This window comes from Eriocheir sinensis, chromosome 42 (assembly GCF_024679095.1).
Source record: "Eriocheir sinensis breed Jianghai 21 chromosome 42, ASM2467909v1, whole genome shotgun sequence".
NCBI lineage: Eukaryota > Metazoa > Arthropoda > Malacostraca > Decapoda > Varunidae > Eriocheir > Eriocheir sinensis.
The window spans coordinates 5,543,426-5,564,259 of record NC_066550.1 but is presented as its reverse complement, the minus strand read 5'-3'; the positions used below and the strand labels follow the sequence as shown (position 1 = coordinate 5,564,259).

General features: G+C 44.7%; 2 protein-coding genes across 22 annotated transcripts in view; both read right to left on the bottom strand.

The window, feature by feature from the left end:
• Positions 1 to 3,864: 3,864 nt before the first annotated feature.
• LOC127009857 (E3 ubiquitin-protein ligase TRIM32-like) lies at positions 3,865 to 9,617 on the bottom strand. 2 transcript variants are annotated; one of them, XM_050883276.1, is made up of 3 exons: positions 8,782 to 9,617; positions 4,536 to 5,438; positions 3,865 to 4,403 (listed from the first exon to the last, which is right to left on the bottom strand). In XM_050883276.1, exons 1-2 carry the CDS (start codon positions 9,545 to 9,547, stop codon positions 4,570 to 4,572), a joined length of 1,635 nt encoding a protein of 544 aa, XP_050739233.1. In that variant the 5' UTR covers positions 9,548 to 9,617; the 3' UTR covers positions 3,865 to 4,403; positions 4,536 to 4,569. The 2 variants fall into 2 exon arrangements, with proteins under 2 accessions (XP_050739233.1, XP_050739232.1); XM_050883275.1 differs by lacking the exon at positions 8,782 to 9,617 and having other exon boundaries at positions 4,536 to 7,193.
• LOC127009852 (uncharacterized) overlaps positions 3,865 to 20,834 on the bottom strand; it is a 46,044-nt gene continuing 29,074 nt past the window's right edge. For 10 of the 20 annotated variants that reach the window (XM_050883271.1, XM_050883272.1, XM_050883221.1 and 7 more), the window contains one exon: positions 3,865 to 4,337. The gene's annotated coding sequence lies outside the window, so the exon portion shown is untranslated. Of the gene's footprint in view, positions 4,395 to 20,834 lie in introns of all 20 variants that reach the window. The other 10 variants (XM_050883262.1, XM_050883222.1, XM_050883224.1 and 7 more) reach the window with 2 other exon arrangements.

The window sequence follows — 20,834 nt, the reverse complement described above, 5'->3', positions numbered from 1 at the left end:
TCTTCCTTCTCCAAGTCTTTAAGTACCTGAACAAGCTCAGCAACGTTGATCACTCCAAACTCTTCACGCTACAAACTAACCTGAGAACAAGAAACAAAGGAAAAACAATTTAAGCAAAGCGATGCAATACCGACATCGGCAGGAGTTATTTCTCGAATAGGGCTGTTCGCCACTGGAACAGCCTCCCTGCAGAAGTGGTTAGCGCAGAGACCATCAACTCCTTCAAGAAATGCATTGATCGCCACTTTGCTGCAACGGGAGTGAACTGAACGTTCCCAAGAGTAGGTACACAAGTGCTTTAATCCTTCCCTGCAAGCCACTCCTATGGCAAACGGATTGATTAAATCACTGAAAGCAGGCAGCCTAGTAAAGAGCCAACAGGCTTTCTGCCTCCTACTAGTCCATGTTTCCATGTTTTCCTCCTCCTCCTTCTCCTCCTCCTCAGTAAAAGGTGATTCTTCCTCATTAAAGGTGACCAATAACGATGAGTAATGCTCTCTCTCTCTCTCTCTCTCTCTCTCTCTCTCTCTCTCTCTCTCTCTCTCTCTCTCTCTCTCTCTCTCTCTCTCTCTCTCTCTCTCTCTCTCTCTCTCTCTCTCTCTCTCTCTCTCTCTCTCTCTCTCTCTCTCTCTCGTTATCCATATTTTCGCTTCGTTGTTCTTGTGATAATTTATGTTACTTTCTATTTAATCTGACAAGTTTAGCTATTCACACGTTTTGATTCTCTCTCTCTCCTCTCTATCTCTTTCTCTCTCTCTCTATATCTCTCTCTCTATCTCTCTATCTCTCTCTATCTCTCTATCTCTCTCTCTCTCTCTCTCTCTCTCTCTCTCTCACACACACACACACACACACACACACACACTCCCACTATACCCAGAGAGAGAGAGAGAGAGAGAGAGAGAGAGAGAGAGAGAGAGAGAGAGAGAGAGAGAGAGAGAGAGAGAGAGAGAGAGAGAGAGTTAGTTTTAGTTAGTTAGTTAGTTTTAGTTAGTTAGTTAGTTAGTTAGTTAGTTAGTTAGTTAGTTTTAGTTAGTTAGTTAGTTTTAGTTAGTTAGTTAGTTTTAGTTAGTTAGTTAGTTTTAGTTAGTTAGTTAGTTTTAGTTAGTTAGTTTTAGTTAGTTAGTTAGTTTTAGTTAGTTTTGAAGCCCAGTTAGTTGTTGAAGTTGAAGTTGGGGTTGCTGCTAGTTTTGTTATTTTGTTAGTTAGTTTTAGTTGAAGTTGTCAGTTTAATGTAGCCAGTTGCTAGTTTTGTTAGTTGCTAGTTAGTTAGTTTTCCCAGTCCCCAGTTAGTTTGCCCAGTTAGTCATTGGGCTTGTGTTGTTAGTCAGTCGCCTTTAGCCTCAGTCTTTAGCTGTTGCCTAGTTGTTAGTCTTGTTGTTTTGTGCTGTTAGTCTTTAATGTCAGTTGTCAGCCTTAGCCAGTTTCAGTCAGTCTTTGTGCTTTTCTGTCTTGTCAGTCAGTCTTTGTGTCAGCTTTCAGCTTTTGTGTCAGTCAGTCTTTTTGTCAGTCTTTGTGCCAGTCAGCTTGTCAGTCAGTCTGTATTCATTTCAGCTTTGTCAGTCAGTCTTGTCAGTCAGTCTTTAGTCAGCCAGCCGCTTGTCTAGTCAGTCAGCCCAGTCAGCCCCAGCTCAGCTCCCAGCTCAGTCATCTTCAGCTCTCTCAGTCATTCCCCAGTCAGTCAGTCAGTCAGTCAGTCTTCAGTCAGTTTGTCAGTCAGTTCCCAGTCAGTTTCAGTCAGTCTCAGTCAGTCTTTGTCAGCCAGTCTGTCCCCAGTCAGTCGTCAGTCAGTCTTCAGCCTTGTCAGTCAGTCTCAGTGCCAGTCAGTCAGTCAGTCAGTCAGCCCTAGCTGTCATGTTCAGCTTCAGCCAGTCAGCCTTGCTGCCCTTGTCAGTCAGTCAGTCAGTCAGTTAGTCTTGTGTCAGTCAGGTTGCCAGTTGTGTCAGTTTCAGTCGTCAGTTATCTTTGTTGTTTGTCAGTGCCAGTCAGCCAGTCAGTTTTTGTCAGTCAGTCAGTCATTTGAGTCAGTTTGTCAGTCAGTCTTGTCAGGTCAGTCAGTCAGTCAGTCAGTCAGTCAGTCAGTCTCAGCTTGTCAGTCAGTTCCAGCCGTCAGTCAGTCTTTGTCAGTCAGTCAGTCAGCCAGTCAGTCAGTCAGCTTGTCAGTCAGTCAGCTGTCAGTGTCAGTCGTCAGTCCAGTCTTCAGCCAGCTCAGTCAGTCTTGTCTTGCCAGTCAACAGTCAGTCAGCTCCTCAGTCAGTCAGCTCAGTCAGCTCCGTCCAGTCAGCCCCAGTCAGTCAGTCAGTCCCCAGCCAGTCAGTCTTGCAGCGGGCCTTCAGCTCCCAGTCAGCTCAGTTCAGCCTCAGCTGTTCCAGCCGCCAGTCAGTCAGTTCTTAGCTCAGTCAGTCAGTTGCTCTCAGCTGTCAGCAGCCTTTGAGTCAGTCACAGTCAGTCAGTTAGTTAGTTAGTTTTAGTTAGTTTTAGTTTTAGTTAGTTTTAGTTTTAGTTAGTTAGTTTAGCTAGTTGTCAGTCAGTCTTTGTTTCTAGTCAGCTGCCTTTGTTAGTTTTAGTTCAGTTTTAGCCTTGAAGCTAGCTATTCTAGCTCTTGCCAGTCAGTCTTTCAGCCTTGTCAGTCAGTCAGTCTTCTAGCTTGTCAGTCTTTTGCATTAGCTCAGTTAGTCAGTCTTTCAGTCAGTCTTTGTCAGCTCAGCTGTGTCAAATAGCCCTTGGTCAGTTTCAGTCATTCAGTTTCCAGTTAGTTTTCAGTCAGTCAGTCTTGTCAGTCGTCAGTCAGTCTTTGAAGCTCAGTCAGTCTTTGTCAGTCTGTCAGTCAGCTCCCAGTTAGCCCCAGTCAGTCAGCCCCAGCTCAGTCAGTCAGTCTTTAGGTCAGTCAGTCATCAGCCCCAGCCAGTCAGTCAGCCCTCCGTCGCTCAGTCAGTCCCAGCTCAGCTGTCAGTCAGTTTCAGCTGTCCAGTCAGTCAGTCAGGTCTCAGTCAGTCAGTCAGCCCCTGTCATCAGCCCCAGTCAGTCTGCCCCAGCTGTCAGTCATGCTGTCCAGCCAGTTGCCCCAGCCAGCTGTCAGCAGCCAGTCAGTTGTTAGTTAGTTGTGTTAGTTGTTGTTGTCAGCCTTTGTTGTTAGTTTTAGTTAGTTAGTTTTAGTTAGTTAGTTTTAGTTAGTTTTAGTTAGTTAGTTAGTTAGTTAGTTTTAGTTAGTTAGTTAGTTTTAGTTAGTTAGTTAGTTTTAGTTAGTTAGTTAGTTTTAGTTAGTTAGTTAGTTAGTTTTAGTTAGTTAGTTAGTTAGTTAGTTTTAGTTAGTTAGTTAGTTAGTTAGTTTTAGTTAGTTAGTTAGTTAGTTAGTTTTAGTTAGTTAGTTAGTTAGTTAGTTGGTTGGTTGGTTGGTTGGTTTTGGTTGGTTAGTTGGTTTTAGTTAGTTGGCTCAGTTTTAGTTGTTGTTGGGCTAGTTGGTCAGTTGGTTGTGTTAGTTAGTTGGTTTTGATTGGTTGTGGTTAGTTTTAGTTAGTTAGTTAGTTTTAGTTACTTTTAGTTAGTTAGTTCCTACACAGAACAGCAGAGCACAGGAAAGAATACAGTGAGCCTTGTGGGTTGCGTACACGACACAGCTCATCACAACACAGGAACGTCGCCTTGAACTCACACAGAACAGGAACCACGGAAACAACAGGAACAAGCAAAGAGGTTGAGGTTGTTGGCCGCAGCAGGTGACCAGGTATTGGCCTTGAGCTGCCGGAAACGAGGTAGTCCGTGTTGTACTGGGCATGGATAGGCAGACTTTTTCATCAAGTAGATTTACGTAATGCACAAAACACCACACTGGCTGTTACAAGGATGCCCCAAGAAACTAACACATTACATCAAGTGTTTATGTAGTGCACAAAACATCACACTGGCTGTTACAAGGATGCCCCAAGAAACTAACACATTACATCAAGTGTTTATGAAGTGCACAAAACATCACACTGGCTGTTACAAGGATGCCCCAAGAAACTAACACACTACATCAAGTGTTTATGAAGTGCACAAAACATCACACTGGCTGTTACAAGGATGCCCCAAGAAACTAACACACTACATCAAGTGTTTATGAAGTGCACAAAACATCACACTGGCTGCTACAAGGATGCCCCAAGAAACTAACACATTACATCAAGTGTTTATGAAGTGCACGAAACTTCACGCAAAATATCACCCAGGATGTTACATGAATTCAACCAAATATTGACCTCACAACACCACGCCACAGTCACCTCCATAACCTTGCTGTGGTGGTGGTGGTGGTGGCCATTACCCTCACAACACCACGCCACAGTCACCTCCATAACCTTGCTGTGGTGGTGGTGGTGGTGGCCATTACCCTCACAACACCACGCCACAGTCACCTCCATAACCTTGCTGTGGTGGTGGTGGTGGTGGCCACACCCTCACAACACCACGCCACAGTCACCTCCATAACCTTGCTGTGGTGGTGGTGGTGGTGGCCATTACCCCTCACAACACCACGCCACAGTCACCTCCATAACCTTGCTGGGGTGGTGGTGGTGGTGGCCATTACCCTCACAACACCACACCACAGTCCGCCACAGTCACCTCCTTAATGTTCCTGTGTTGGGCTGCCTCGGCCACCACGTGCAGTCCGTCCACCACCTCACCGAAGACACGAGGACACCCACCACCACCCTGACGGTCTCTGGTGTAGATGCCAAACTGACCAAACACACCCCGGATAGGGTCAGTCCACCCCACCCCAAACACATCCCCCGCGCGGCCTGACCACTGGTACTCACCCTCATCAAGGCCAGGCAGCAGGACGGATGATCCACTACCATCGTTACTCTCGTAGTCCCCGCCCATCACAAACTCTCCCGCCTCCCCCTTCCTATCCACCCCGAACAACCTGGTGTTAACGTAGGAGGGGCCGCGCTGCCCCGTGCACAACAGTAAGAACTGTCTGCCCCGCGGGGTGTCGGGGCTCAGACGGATTTGGACCCGCCGCGGCGCGCTGCCCGGCCAGGACAGGTCCAGGAACACCGTGCAGGGGGGGGATTGCGGCACAACCTCGCACACCTGCAGGGTTGCCGCGCCCCGTGGCGTGGGATCGTCCTTCAGGGCGTGGAGGCACAGTTGGCCGGCTTCAAGGCTTATTCTTGCGTGTCGGCGCTGACCTTCCGCCTGGTGGACAGCAAACACCCGGCCAGCCTCCAGCAGGCGCCTGGCGGGCTGCGTCAGGCTGCGGAGGTCCTCGGCCGTTAAGCTCCCTGTCCAGATGAGGTGCAGTCTGTCCATGACGGTGGAGTCTGGGTCTGCCTGGGGCCTGGGCTCCTCTGTAGCAAGTGTTTCCAGAGCTGCCTGGACAGTCTCCAGGGTTGCACTAGATGCCACGTTCACCTTCCTGGCGGTGGTGACGGTGCTGGCATCAGGAAAACCTTCTCGGCACTCCTCCACTGCCTGCTCTGCCTCGCCAGTGCAACGAAACACTTCAGTCACCGCCGCACCTGCTTCTTGCTCTGTTGTAAGGGTGTGCAACGTCTCCAGCACGGTCTGCAGCCCCTGCTCCCCCTTCTTTAGCTCCTCCTCCTTGGCCGCCGCACGGGACTCTTCCTGCTGCAGGAGCTCCCTGGCACTCCTGCTCTGGTCCACCAGTCCCAGGAGCCTGTCCTCCAGCTGCTGCTGCTGCTCGCGCCAGCCTGCCAGGGTCGTCTGGTACTGGTCCAGCTGCGACTGAGCCTCCCGGCAGGCGGTGATGGCGGCCACAACTGTGGCCTCCTGTTCCTGCAGGAAGGAACGCATTTTCTTGGAGAGACCCGCCGCCTCCTTCTTGCCAGCTGCTGCTGCTGCTCCTTCCCCTTCCCCGGCACTGGGTGGCGGCGAGGTTGCTGCCGCTGGAGCCACCTCAGCGTCTCTCATCATTCTTATGAAGGACTCAACAGCATAACTGACAGGGAACTGCCCTCCCTCGGGCACGGCATGGCTGACGCGGCACTCTGGGCAGGCAACACGGCCCTGCACCTTCAGCTGATCTACGCACAGCGTGCAGACTGTGTGGCCGCAGGGCAGGGTGCGCGGCCGCTGTACGGTGCCATCATAGCCTGTCATGCACACTGGACACTCCGCAGGGCTGCCGACAGTGTTCATGTTCTTCTTAGCCCGTCTCCGCCGTGCCTTCCTGCCGCCCCTCCCTGCAGCCTCCATGACGCTGGTGGTGGTGGTGGTGGTGGTGGTGGTGTTGAGGGGCTGTGATGGTCTGACACACTCTCCTCGCCGTGGCAGTGTTCCGTGAGGTGGTGACGAGCGTGTTGGGCGGAAACTTCTTTAGGGCGGCACGGCTCTGCCTGGGAGTGGACATCGCTGAGTGCTGCTCACGACTATCAGTGTACTGATAGTCTCCAAGGAGATAATCAAAACACTGATAGTCTCCAGGGAGACTATCACTACAGCCTTGGTGCGTCTGTGCTGATAATCTTGTGAGGCGGCGAGGGAAGGGAGACACACGAGCCTGAACTATTGAGTCCTTCATTTAGCTCGACCTGCCATGTGGTGGCCCTCGTGGAATTACCAAAAAAATCATGCATGCGGACTTCGTCAAAATAATTTTTCGTTAGTATTTAGAAATCACATATGTACCTTTCTCAAAGCTACGGTGCAGAGACAACTGACTTACTAGTAGTATTTAAGAAACGGTGATAAGTAAGAAATAGAAAATTTAAATAATTATATCCTCCCACATAAACAATTGTCACATGCTCTATGCTGTTCTTTTAAAGTTCCATACAGTGAATGTAATATTATAAGATGCTAAAGATGTATGTATTATGATTTAAATTATAAAAAAAGAAATAAGTTTAACATTTGCTGGCGGGAGCGTGCGATATGTTTAGCAGCAGTGTGAACACCCTCCCGTGCTCTGATTGGAGGGACAGAGGAAGGCATCGTGTGTGGGGCAGCGGCGTGCCAACCGGAGGAATGTTGAGTGGTGAAATTTCAACACCTTCAACCACTGCTTGAAGGAGATTAAAAGTATAACACCATTGTTGGGCTTGTTTGACCTCTTTTCTTTCATGAAGGAAATATTAAGCCAGGAGCATACACTGATGCCTTCCTGTTAACCACGGGATGGAGTGTTGTCGGATATATCAATGAATGCTCTCATTTTGCCAACAGTGTTCATTATAACGACATGAATAATGTACAGCACTCAGATTTTTTGTGTAAACATGATAGTGACCATTACAACTCTGACATGTTGCTATTTTTTTTTTAGTTTGGTGCAGAAATAATGTCAATTAAGTGAGAGAGAGAGAGAGAGAGAGAGAGAGAGAGAGAGAGAGAGAGAGAGAGAGAGAGAGAGAGAGAGAGAGAGAGAGAGAGAGAGAGAGAGAGAGAGAGAGAGAGAGAGAGAGAGAGAGAGAGACTTCCTCCCCAGCACAGCAGAGCACAGGAAACAACACAGTGAGCCTTGTGTGTTGCGTACACGACACGGCGCATCACGACACAGGAACGTTGCCTTGAACTCACACAGTGTGAAGACAAAGAACAGGAACCACGGAAACAACGGGAACAAGCAAACAGCAGGGCGGTGGTGCAGGGGTTGACCGCAGCAGGTGACCAAGTGTTGACCGTGAGCTGCCGGAAACGACGTAGTCCGTGTTTAACTGGGCAATGATAGGGCAAACTTTTTCATCAAGTATATTTACGTAATGCACAAAACACCACACTGGCTGCTACAAGGATGCCCCAAGAAATTAACGCATTACATCATGTTTATGCTGTGCACGAAACTTCACGCAAAATATCACCCCGGATGTTACAAGAATGCAACGAAAAACTACCCTCACAACACTACACCACAGTCACCTCCATAGTCTTGCTGTGGTGGTGGTGGTGGTGGTGGCCATTACCCTTACAATACCACGCCACAGTCCGCTACAATCACCTCCGTAATGTCCCTGTGTTGGGCTGCCTCGGCCACCACGTGCAGTCCGTCCACCACCTCACCGAAGACACGAGGCGACACAACACCACCCTGACGGTCTCTGGTGTAGATGCCAAACTGACCACACGCATCCCAGGTACGGTCAGTCCACACCAGCCCAAACACATCCCCCGCGCGGCCTGACCACTGGTACTCACCCTCATCAAGGCCAGGCAGCAGGACGGATGATCCACTACCATCGTTACTCTCGTAGTCCCCGCCCTTCACAAACTCTCCCGCCTCCCACTTCTTCCCCACCCCGTACAATCTGGTGTTAACGTAGGAGGGGCCGCGCTGCCCCGTTCACAACAGTAAGAACTGTCTGCCCCGCGGTGTGTCGGGGCTCAGACGGATTTGGACCCGCCGCGTCGCGCTGCCCGGCCAGGACAGGTCCACGAACACCGTGCAGGGGGGAAAGGGCGGCACAACCTCGCTCACCTGCAGGGTTGCCGCGCCCCGTGGCAAGGGATGGTCCTTCAGGGCGTGGAGGCACAGCTGGCCGGCTTCAAGGCTTATTCTTGCGTGTCGGCGCTGACCCTCCGCCTGGTGGACAGCAAACACCCGGCCAGCCTCCAGCAGGCGCCTGGCGGGCTGCGTCAGGCTGCGGAGGTCCTCAGCCGTCAAGCTCCCTGTCCAGATGAGGTGCAGTCTGTCCATGACGGTGGAGTCTGGGTCTGCCTGGGGCATGGGCTCCTCTGCAGTAAATGTTTCCAGAGTCGCCTGGACAGCCTCCAGGGCTGCACTAGATGCCACGTTCACCTTCCTGGCTCTGGTGACGGTGCTAGCATCAGGAAAACACTCTCGGCACTCCTCCACTGCCTGCTCTGCCTCGCCACCGCAACGAAACACTTCAGGCATCGCCGCGGCTGCTTCTTGCTCTGTTACAAGGGTGCGCAACGTCTCCAGCACGGCCTGCAACCCCTGCTCCGCCTTCTTCAGCTCCTCCTCCTTGGCCGCCGCACGGGACTCTTCCTGCTGCAGGAGTTCCCTGGCATTCCTGCTCTGGTCCACGAGTCCCAGGAGCCTGTCCTCCAGCTGCTGTTGCCGCTTGCCCCAACCTGCCAGGGTCGTCTGGTACTGGTCCAGCTGTGACTGAGCCTCCCGGCAGGCGGTGATGGCGGCCACAACTGTGGCCTCCTGTTCCTGCAGGAAGGAACGCATTTTCTTGGAGAGACCCGCCGCCTCCTTCTTGCTAGCTGCTGCTACTTCTGCTCCTTCCCCTTCCCAGGCACTGGGTAGCGGCGAGGCTGAGGCTGCTGCCACCTCAGTGTCTCTCATCATCCTTATGAGGGCCTCAACAGCATAGCAGACAGGGAACTGCTCTCCCTCGGGCACGGCGTGGCTGACGCGGCACTCTGGGCAGGCAACACGGCTCTGCATGTTCAGCTGATCTACGCACAGCGTGCAGACAGTGTGGCCGCAGGGCAGGGTGCGCGGCCGCTGCACGGTGCCATCATAGCCTGTCATGCACACTGGACACTCCGCAGGGCTGCCGACAGTGTTCATGTTGTTCTTAGCCCGTCTCCGCTGTGCCTTCCTGCCGCCATTCCCTGCAGCCTCCATGACGCTGATGATGGCGGTGGTGGTGGTGGTGTTGAGGGGCTGTGATGGTCTGACAGACTTTCCTCGCCGTGGTTGTGTTCCGTGAGGTGGTCACGGGCGTGGTGGGCGGACACTTTTTTAGGGCGGCTCGGCCCTGCCTGGGAGTGGGCGTCGCTGAGTGCTGTTCACGACTATCAGTGTATTGATAGTCTCCAGGGAGATAATCAAAACACTGATAGTCTCCAAGGAGACTATCACTACAGCCTTTGTGCGTCTGTGCTGATAATCTTGTGAGGCGGCGAGGGGAGGGAGAGACACAAGCCTGAACTATTGAGTCCTTCACTGAGCTCGACCTGCCATCTGGTGGCCCTCGTGGAATTACCAAAATAATCATGCATGCGGACTTTGTCAAATAATTTTTCGTTAGTATTTAGAAATCACAGACCTTTCTCATAGCTACAGTACAGAGACAACTGACTTAGTAGTAGTATTTAAGAAACGGGGATAAGTAAGAAATAGACGGCAAAATAGAAAGAAGGAAAGAAGGAAGGGAAGAAAGAATGGAATAGAGAGAAAGAATAAGAAAGAAGGAAGGATAGCACTAAAAAAGAGAAGGAAGGAAGGAAGGAAAGACAGTAAAATAGAAAGAAGGAAAGAAAGACAGACTAGAAAAGAAAGAAATAGAAAGAATAAGAAGGAAAGAAGGAAAGAGAAAAGAATACAGGAAGCAAAGAAAGACAATAAAATATAAAGAAGGAAAGAAGGAGGGGAAGAATGAAAAAGACAATAAAGAGATAAAAAAGATAGACAGACAAACAAACAGAGACAGACAGAGAATGAAACTGTGACGACTTTTCCCCCGCAAATAATAGCACACACATTTTTTAAGCTTTTCCGCGTGTGCTTTCTGTTCTGTAATTTGTTTTGAGAATGCAATATTAATCATTTACATAATCACGGTGCTCTCCCGGCCAGTTGTTTTCTCTGCTGCAATGTACGTTTAAAAGCCTTCCAGCCAGTCGTTTTAGTATAACTGCAACATGTTTCATACTTGTAATTTAATGTATGTATATATGCCAACACGCCTCCTGTGCTGCTTCAACTTTCTTCTTCTGTATTTATTATTCAAGCATTTTTAACTCACATTTCTTTTTTTTTTCTTTTCCGTTTTCTAATCTTGTTTTTTCTTTTATTTTTAGCCATGTCTAACTTTCCTATTCTTTTTATTCATTTTTCACCCATTTTTAACTTTTCTATTCTTTTTTTTCAATCATATCTAACTTTCATTTTCTTATGTATTTTTTTTCCTTTGTCTAATCTTTTTCTTTTTTGTTTATTTTTTCAGCCATGTCTAACTTTCCTATTCATTTTACTTACTTTTCACTCATTTTTAACTTTATTTTTCTCCTTTTTATTTATTTTTCAAGCACTTTTAATCACTTTTTTTTCTTTTGTATTATTTTCTTTTTCCTTTTTTAACTTTATTTTTCTTTTTTACTAATCTTTTAGCCATGTCTAACTTTCCTATTTACTTTATTTATTTTTCGCCCATTTCCATCTTTCTTTTTCTTTCGTATTTTTTTCTTTTCCTTTTTTAACTTTATTTTCTCTTTTTAACTTTATTATTATTCTTTATTTATTTTTTCACCCTTTTTTAACTTGCCTATTTTTTCACACATTTCTAACTAATTTTTTCTTTTGTATTTTTTTTCTTTTGCCTTTTTTTACTTTTTTGTATTAACTTTTCAGCCATGTCTAACTTTCCTTTTCATTTTTATTCAATTTTCGCCCATTTTTAACTTTCCTATTCCTAACTTTTCTGTATTTTTTTCTTTTCCCGTTTCTACGTTATATATTTTGCCGTCCTTATTCTTCTCCCTCGTTTCTAACTTATTCATTCTTTTTCATTTTTTTCTTCTTACATTTCTAACTCATTTAATCATCTGCAGTTTTCCTTTTCCATTTCTCAAACTCATTTCTTCATCAGTATTTTTCTTTTTCCATTTCTATCTTTTTTTTGCCTTTTTCCTTTCATATTTTTCTAACTCATTTCTTTATCAGTATTTCTCTTCTTCCACTTCTAAGTCATTTATTTATTTTTGTAGCGAGAAGAGGAATGGGAAAGAGAAGGAAAGCAAGGAAAAAATAGTGAATGAAAAGGAAGAGAAAAAATGGGAAACAAAAAGAAAATAAAGAAAAAGAAGAGAACCGGCAAAAAGATGGGAAGGACAGGAAAAAAAACAAGAAAACAGAGGAAAGGAGAAAGGAAGGATAAGCAAAAAACAATAGGAAAGAGAGGAAAAGCAAGGAAGCAAAAAAGAAAACTAAAAGAAAGAAGAAAAACGAGAAAAATAAGATTGGTAAGAGAAAAAAAAGAAAAAAAGGGAAACAAAGGACAATAGGAAAGAGAGGAAAAGCAAGGAGGCAAAAAAGAAAACTAAAAGAAAGAAGAAAAACGAGAAAAATAAGATTGGTAAGAGAAAAAAAGAAAAAAGGGGAAACAAAGGACAATAGGAAAGAGAGGAAAAAGCAAGGAAGCAAAAATGAAAACAAAAGGAAAGAAGAAAAACGAGAAAAAAAGATTGGTGAGAGAGGAAAGGAAGGAAAAAGAGATACAAGGGAAAGAAGAACAAGGGAAGAGGAAGAAATAGAGTAGAAATAAATAAAGAACGAACTGAGACAAACACGGTTAAGTCATTACGAGCTATTAGTTGTGAGCGATGTTAACAGTGATACGGATTATACTGAACACTAGCTACGACATCTTTATCTTTATCCTTCTTCTTTTTCTTCCTCCAAATCTATCTTCACCTACCACTGCCACCTTCTCCTCCTTCTCCCAACTCCTTTCCTCCTTCTTTTTTCTTTCTTTCTTTCCTTTTTTTCTTATTTCTTCCTCTTACTTTTCTTCTCTTAAACTTCTTCCTCTTTCTTACTCCCCTTTCTTCTTTCAAATCTATCCTCCTCCTCCTCCTCCTTGCAACTCCTTTCCTCCTCGTTTTTTCTTTCTTTCTTTCCTATTATCTTATTTCTTCCTCTTATTTTTCTTCTCTTTAGCTTCCTTTCTTACTCCTCTTTCTTCCTCCAAATTTATCTTCACCAAACATTGCCACCTCCTCCTCCTTCTCCCAACTTATTTCCTCTTTTTTCTTTGTTTCCTTTCCTATTTTCTTATTTCTTTCTCGTATTTTTCTTCTCTTTAGCTTTTTCCTATTTCTTACTCCTCCTCCTTCTTACAACTCCTTTCCTCTTCTTTTTCTTTCTTTTCTTTGTTATTTTCTTATTTCTTCCTCTTTCTTAATTTTCCCCTCGTTAGCTTCTTCCTCTTTCTTACTTCTCTTTCTTCCTCCAAATTTCTCTTCTACCATCGCCACCTTCACCTCCTTTCCTTTCATCTTCTCTTTTCTTTCTCTCCTTTCGTGTTTGCTCCTTTTCCTTTTTCTTATTTTCCTTCTCCAGCTCCTTTCCTTCTTCTGCCTCCTTCCTCTTACTCTTCTTATTCTTCCTCTTCTTTTCTCCTCTTTTTCATTTTCTTCCCGTCAAAATTTTCGTATGTTTATCTCTCTTATTTTATTTTTCTTTAGCTTTATCCTTTTTCTTATTCCTATTTCCTTTTCCGAATTTATCTTCTACCATCGCCTCCTCCACCTCATCCACCTCCTCCTCCTCCTCCTCCTCCTCCCTCTTCTTCTCTTTTTCTTTTCTTTTTTCTTCATTTCATATTTTTTCTTCCTTTTTCCTATTTTCCTTCTCTTTTGCTTCTTCCTCCTTCTTACTCATATTTCTTCCTCCAAATTTATCTTCTACTATCGCCAGCACCTCCTCCTCCCTCTTCTCTTTTTTATTCTTTTCTTTCACGTATTTGTATTTTTTCTTCATATTTTTCTTCTCTTGGTTTGTTCCCCTTCCTTCCCTTCCAGTGCAAAGTATCCTTCCTCTTCCTCTTTTATCTCTTCCTCCTCCTCCCTCCTCTTTTCCTTTTCATTTCTTTCTTATTATCTCGATTTTTCATCTTTCTTATTTCCTTCCCTTTACTTTCTCCTGAATCTCTCCCTTCCTCTACTTACCCTTCCTCTTCGTCCCTTACCTACTCCGGCCATTCCTCCTCCTCCTCCTCCTCCTGCTCCTCCTCCTCTTCCTCCTCCTCCTGCTCCTCCTCCTCCTCCTCCTCCTCCTGCTCCTCCTCCTCTTCCTCCTCCTCTTCCTCCTCCTCTTCCTCCTCCTCCTCCTCCTCCTCCTCCTCCTCCTCTTCCTCCTTCTCCTGCTCCTCCTCCTCTTCCTCCTCCTCCTCCTCCTCCTCCTCCTCCTCCTCCTGGTTCTATTAGTGGCTATTGGTCGTATGGTAATTAGCAAGCAGCATTAGGTAGTGATTGATATGCAAGTCTAATTATATCGTGATTAATATAGTGTAATGGTACCCTCGTCTACTCGAGCCTCGAAGCGCGCCATCACACATCACCACTTCACCAATAACCAACTCACGCACGAATCCTCGAAGCTCCAGCCGCACCAAGCGCATTCACTCAAGGACTCGTGACTCCACACCGAGGCTTCACCCATCGTTCAATTGAATATCACGAAGCCTCACACTTCGCGGACTCGTCTCGCCCGCCGAGGTTATAAATAGACCTCCACAAACTAACCCCGGCAGTCTCATCCCAGGTAGCTCACATACCGAGGACGCAAGGACTTTTCAACTTACCCTGAGCTAAACCAGGGTTCACCACGGGGTCTGACACACGCATACCCATTCTCACTTGCATATATATTTGTATTCCTTATGTGTAATTCTCAACTCTAAACTAAAACACCTCAGTGAACTAATATTTCGCTCCACATTTGTAATTCTTGTTTGGTTCCTCAAAGATAATTTTCATACTTAGTTCCTTATGTGTAATTGTAACTAATAACTAATCACCTCAGTGAACCAAACCACCTACTCTTGTCGTTGCCTATTGTCATATGTTCTAATTGTCTTATTAGGTGGTTTTAATAAGTAAAACTGTACCATTTGCTTTCACTTAAACTTACAATTATGTTATGTCCCAGTTAGCTATCTATTCAACACAAATCAACCCCTAGACGTCAGTTAGCTGTATTCATAACAATAGATTGGTTGAGATTTCCTTTTGGGGCAGAGTGGAGTTATGGCCCTCGTAGTGAAAGCCTGAGCGTGCCAGGACGGTCTTGTTGCAGTCAGTCAGTCAGTCGTTCAGTTAGTCACTTAGTCAGTCAGTCCTTCGCCTTGCTAGTTAGTCAGTCAGTGAGTCAGTCATTTAGTCAGTCAGTTATTCGGTTTGCTAGTTTGTCGGTCAGTAAATCAGTCAGTCGTTTAGTCAGTCAGTCAGTCATTCGGTTTGATAGTCAGTCATTGAGTCAGTTAGGCATTGGTGTTTTTTTAATAGTTATTTTTACGAGGAGGAGGAGGAAGCAGAAAAAGAGAAGGAAGAAGAGCAAAGCAGAGAAGGGGAAGGGAAGGAAGATGAAGAGAAGAGAAAAAATGAATAAAAAAATAACCCTTTGACATTGTTGATATTGAAGGGAGGAGAGAGAGAGGAGGAGGAAGAGGAAGATGGAGAGGGAGAGTTATTAATCCCAGCACCTCTCTTCCTCTCAAGTGACAGATGTTTGCTACTTCTAAGTGCACACAGTTTACAGCAGATCCACTTATTCCTCAATTTTCATTTTGTTAATTATATGGAATCTATTAATCCGACATGTTATGGGAACACACGCGCGCGCACACACACACGCGCGCACACACAGCCAGTCAACAGTCAAGTGGGAATCGCCTGCCAGAAGGATTGTGGGCTAAAGAGAGGCTTAAAGGATGAAAGGATGAGGGGAGCATCTAGAGACGACAGGACTGAGAGATAAAAGTGTGTGTGTGTGTGTGTGTGTGTGTGTGTGTGTGTGTGTGTGTGTGTGTGTGTGTTAACGCTTGCATTATTCTCTTTGTTGTTTCTCTAGTTATATCTTTGTTTTCTTTCCCTTTACAGACTGGTGGCGCGTTGCTGGGCTCCTCATCTTGTCTGCATTGGTAAGTGTTGTTTTTATTGTTTTCGCTGTTCTCTATTTTCTTTTTTCTTTATCTTGTCTTCGTTTGTTTTTATGGGATTTTGTTTCATGTTATGCTTTTCTTTGCTTCATTGTTTCCTCGGTTATTTTTCTTTGCTTCATTGTTTCCTCGGTTATTTTTCTTTGCTTCATTGTTTCCTCGGTTATTTTTCTTTGCTTCATTGTTTCCTCGGTTATTTTTTTTTGCTTCATTGTTTCCTCGGTTATTTTTCTTCTTATTTCTGTTCTCTTGTATTATTGTTTTATCTTTATCTTTGTTTGGTTCAAATTAGATTTTGGTTCTCCTATGAGTTTTCTCTTCACTTTATTGTTATCTTGTTTGTTTCTTGGAGTGTTCTGTTCTCTGGTTATGTTGTTACTTTGTGTTTGTGTGTTTATAAGTGATTGTGTTTCGTACGGTTACATTTTCAAAAATATAAATCGTTTGTAAGATGTTTTGGTTTTCTGATGATGTTTTTTTCCTCTATGTTTGCGTGTTTGAAATCGTGTGTGTTTTGTGATGTTAGATGCTCAAAAAATCTCGTTCCTAAAATGTTTTTGCACGGCCGAGAAACGAACGGAGACGGAACAACACTTTCGGGAACTTTACCCTATACGTTCCGACCCCTTGAGATTTTTCGCCCTCGTATAGCTAGCTAGCATCGTATTGATTTTTCTGAACAACAATAACGCTCGTGAACACTAAGTACTGCAACCTAATCAATGGTGTAAAGCAATAGTGAATAATGAGTGAAAAGAAACTCTCAAGAAATAAAATCCTTTTCTCCCTCTTCCTCCTATTCTTCCTTCTTTTCTTCTTCTTCCTCCTCTTCCTATTCTTCCTTCTTTTCTTCTTCTTCTTCCTCTTCTTCCTTCTTTTCCTCCTCCTCTTCTTTCTCCTTTTCTTCTTCCTCCTCTTCCTCTTCTTTCTCCTTTTATTCTTCCTCTTCCTCTTCTTCCTCCTCTTCCTCCTTTTCCTTTTCTCGCTAGCTTCTCGCCTCTTTTTCTTCCTCTTCCTTTTCTTCTGCCTCTTCCTCTTCTTCCTTCCCTTCCTTCTTCCTCTTCTTCTTCATCTTCCTCCTCCTCTTCCTGTTCTTCCTCCTCCTCCTCTTCTTCCTCTATTTCCTCCTCTTCTTCCTCTTACTCTTCTTCCTGCTCTTCCTCCTTTCCTTCCTCCTCTTCTTCCTCCTTTTCCTCTTCTTCCTCCTCTTCCTCTTCTTTCTCCTTTTCCCTCTTTTCCCCCTCCTCTTCCTCTTCTTCTTGTTCCTTTTCCTCTTCCTCTGCTTCCTACTTTTCCTCCTCTTCCTAGCTTCTCGTCCTACTCTTCTTCCTCATTCTTCCTCTCACTCTTCCTTTTCTTCTTCCTTCTCATCTTCTTCTTCCTTTCTCTTGATTTTGCTCTTCTTCTTCCTCCTCTTCCTCTTTCTCTTCTTCCTCCTCTCCCACCTCTTCCTCTATTTCCTCCTCTTCTTCCTCTTCCTCTTCTTCATCCTCTTCCTCCTTTTCTTCCTCTTCTTCCTACTCTTCCTAGTCTTCCTCTTCTTCCTTCTTCCTCTTCTTCCTCCTTATTGTCCCCATCCTCTATTCCTACTCTTCTTCCTCTTCTTCCTCCTCTTCTTCTATACTTTTCCACCTCTTCCTAGCTTCTCGTCCTCTTCTTCTACCTCTTCTAGCTTCTTACTCGTTGTCCTCCCCGACCTCTTGTTCTTCCTCTTCCTTTTATTCTTCCTCTTTTTCCTCCTCTTATGCATCTTCCTCTCCTTCCTCTTCTTCTTCCTCCTCTCCCTCCTCTTCCTCTATTTCCTCCTCTTCTTCCTCTTCCTCTTCTTCATCCTCTTCTTCCTCCTATTTGGTGATGATGGTGATGGTGGTGATGATGATGGTGGTGATGATGGTGATGATGGTGATGATGGTGGTGATGATGATGGTGGTGATGATGATGGTGATGATGGTGGTGATGATGATGGTGGTGATGATGGTGGTGATGATGGTGGTGGTGATGATGGTGGTGATGATGGTGGTGATGATGATGGTGGTGATGATGATGGTGGTGATGGTGATGGTGGTGATGATGATGGTGGTGATGATGGTGATGATGGTGGTGTTGATGATGGTGGTGATGATGGTGGTGATGATGTTGGTGGTGGTGATGTTGGTGGTGATGATGGTGATGATGGTGGTGATGATGGTGGTGATGATGATGATGGTGGTGATGATGGTGGTGATGATGATGGTGGTGATGATGGTGGTGATGATGATGGTGGTGATGATGATGGTGATGATGGTGGTGATGATGGTGGTGTTGATGATGGTGGTGATGATGGTGGTGGTGATGATGGTGGTGATGATGGTGGTGGTGATGATGGTGGTGATGATGATGGTGGTGATGATGATGGTGGTGATGATGGTGGTGATGATGGTGGTGATGATTATGGTGGTGATGATGGTGATGATGGTGATGATGATGATGATGGTGGTGATGATGGTGATGATGGTGGTGATGATGATGGTGGTGATGATGGTGATGATGGTGATGGTGGTGATGATTATGGTGGTGATGATGGTGGTGGTGATGATGGTGGTGGTGATGATGGTGGTGGTGATGATGGTGGTGGTGATGATGATGGTGGTGATGATGGTGGTGATGATGGTGGTGATGATGGTGGTGGTGATGATGGTGGTGGTGATGATGGTGGTGGTGATGATGATGGTGGTGACGATTGGTGATGACGGTTGGTGATGATGATGGTGATGATGGTGGTGATGATTATGGTGGTGATGATGGTGGTGGTGATGATGGTGGTGGTGATGATGATGGTGGTGATGATGATGGTGGTGATGATGATGATGGTGATGATGGTGGTGATGATTATGGTGGTGATGGTGATGGTGGTGATGATGATGGTGGTGATGATGGTGATGATGGTGATGATGGTGGTGATGATGATGGTGGTGATGATGGTGATGATGATGGTGATGATGGTGATGATGATGGTGGTGATGATGATGGTGGTGATGATGGTGGTGATGATGGTGGTGATGATGATGATGGTGATGATGGTGATGGTGGTGATGATGATGGTGGTGATGATGATGGTGGTGATGATGATGGTGGTGATGATGATGGTGGTGATGATGATGGTGGTGATGATGATGATGGTGGTGATGATGATGATGGTGGTGATGATGGTGGTCGTGATGGTGGCGTTGATGATAAGTGTCAGAGAGAGAGAGAGAGAGAGAGAGAGGCCAGTCATAGGCTATTTGACCGTTTGAACCTAGCTCCCCTCTCTTCCATCTTTCATAGTATTTTTTTTATTACGCTAAATTTCGCTTTCCTATTCGTCTTGATATCCCAAAATAATCTCTCTCTCTCTCTCTCTCTCTCTCTCTCTCTCTCTCTCTCTCTCTCTCTCTCTCTCTCTCTCTCTCTCTCTCTCTCTCTCTCAATGCATCCAGGTCCCCCCCAAAATAAACCATACGAGGCCAGTGATTTATAGAAAGTAATTTTTTTTTTTTGCCGATAAGAGTATATTTGCTTATATTGAAAGGAACTGAATATGAATGACATGAATATTTCTGCAGCAAGTGACACTGGCACTGATATTATTTTGGTATTATCATGTTGTTAATATATATATATATATATATAGAGAGAGAGAGAGAGAGAGAGGCCAGTCATAGGCTATTTGACCGTTTGAACCTAGCTCCCCTCTCTTCCATCTTTCATAGTATTTTTTTTATTACGCTAAATTTTTTTTTTGCCGATAAGAGTATATTTGCTTATATTGAAAGGAACTGAATATGAATGACATGAATATTTCTTAGCAAGTGAAACTGGCACTGATATTATTTTGGGTATTATCATTGTTGCCTGGTTAATATATATATATATATATATATATATATATATATATATATATATATATATATATATATATATATATCTATGAAAGATGGAAGAGAGGGGAGCTAGGTTCAAACGGTCAAATAGCCTATGACTGGCCTCTCTCTCTCTCTCTCTCTCTCTCTCTCTCTCTCTCTCTGACTCCAAGCACGAACGTTTTTTTATTTATTATCTATATATATTAATTTTCTGGCCAAATTAAAAGAAATAAAAATATTTAAGAGACACAGTTATCACCTTATGGTAGTGTCAAAATAAGTATTGTATGTGCCATAATTCGTCATCGCCTCGCCGCAATCACAAGCTCGTGTCGCCAACTGCCGTTGAATAACTCTCGTACACAGCGGGCTGTGTACGTTTTTATTATGTTTTTATTACAGCTAGCTTGTTTGTTGGTCTGTTTAGTGTATCAGCTAAAGCTTTGTTAACATAAAAGATGCAGAACATGCAGTATAGCACTATACAATACAGGTATATTAATACTTATAACAGTAATAATATCGTCATCCGGAGGCGTTTGAACGTTGGTTTTTTTTTCACAGCGTATCGCCGTGCTTCAAAATGATTCGCGTCGGTGTTTCTAAATATTCGTGTTTAGCAAGATAACGGAGGCTCCTATGGTTATTTTTGATATCGCATCTTAATCTACGGTATTTTCTACGTTTATCAGTAGGTCTGTTTTTCTTTTAAACTTGGTAATAAAAAAAAAATGATCGTTTTGACAAAAATCCTCAGGGGGGGGCAAATGTGGCCCGGGTCGGAACGAATAGGGTTAAGACATTTTGGGCAAGGTAAAAGGAATACTATAAGGTAGTTTAGCGGGGGGGTGAGGGGGAGCCAGAAAACCTCTCCACCGCGCAAGTAGATGATGACGTCACCGAAAATATCGAGAGCAGGGTTCTGCGGGTCGAGAACTGTCAGTCACTCAAACACCAGTGTGTAGAGCGAAGCTCCGTTTTCTGATTAAAGGGGTAGCTAAGGCAGACAAATAACATAAAGATGCCAACAGTTTGTATAGTACATATAAAATCCACTTTTGAGGATATATGGACACCCAAGCAAAACCAAAATGTAATATAATAGAAACCATATAATGCTTTTATGTGTCATTACCAATGTGTTTATATTCAGCTAGTTGATGTCTATCAACAGTATAATTTTTCCTCATCTACCTGATCAACATAAAAATTGACATGTCATACCATCTAATAAGTCGTCACAATAATATAATCCACCTAATGTGAAAGCATGGAAAACATTTTTATAACTTTTCTGGCGGTCATGTCTCAGATACTGATAATTTGAGGATAAGACAGTGATACTGAGTAATTTCAGTATTATGTG

Coding starts and splice junctions, on each gene's coding strand:
- LOC127009857 (XM_050883276.1), bottom strand. CDS start 9,547: ATGGAGGCTGCAGGGAATGGCGGCAGGAAGGCACAGCGGAGACGGGCT. Junction 5,439..8,781: donor AGTGGAGGAGTGCCGAGAGT/GTTTTCCTGATG, acceptor AGTGCCGAGAAG/GTTTTCCTGATGCCAGCACC.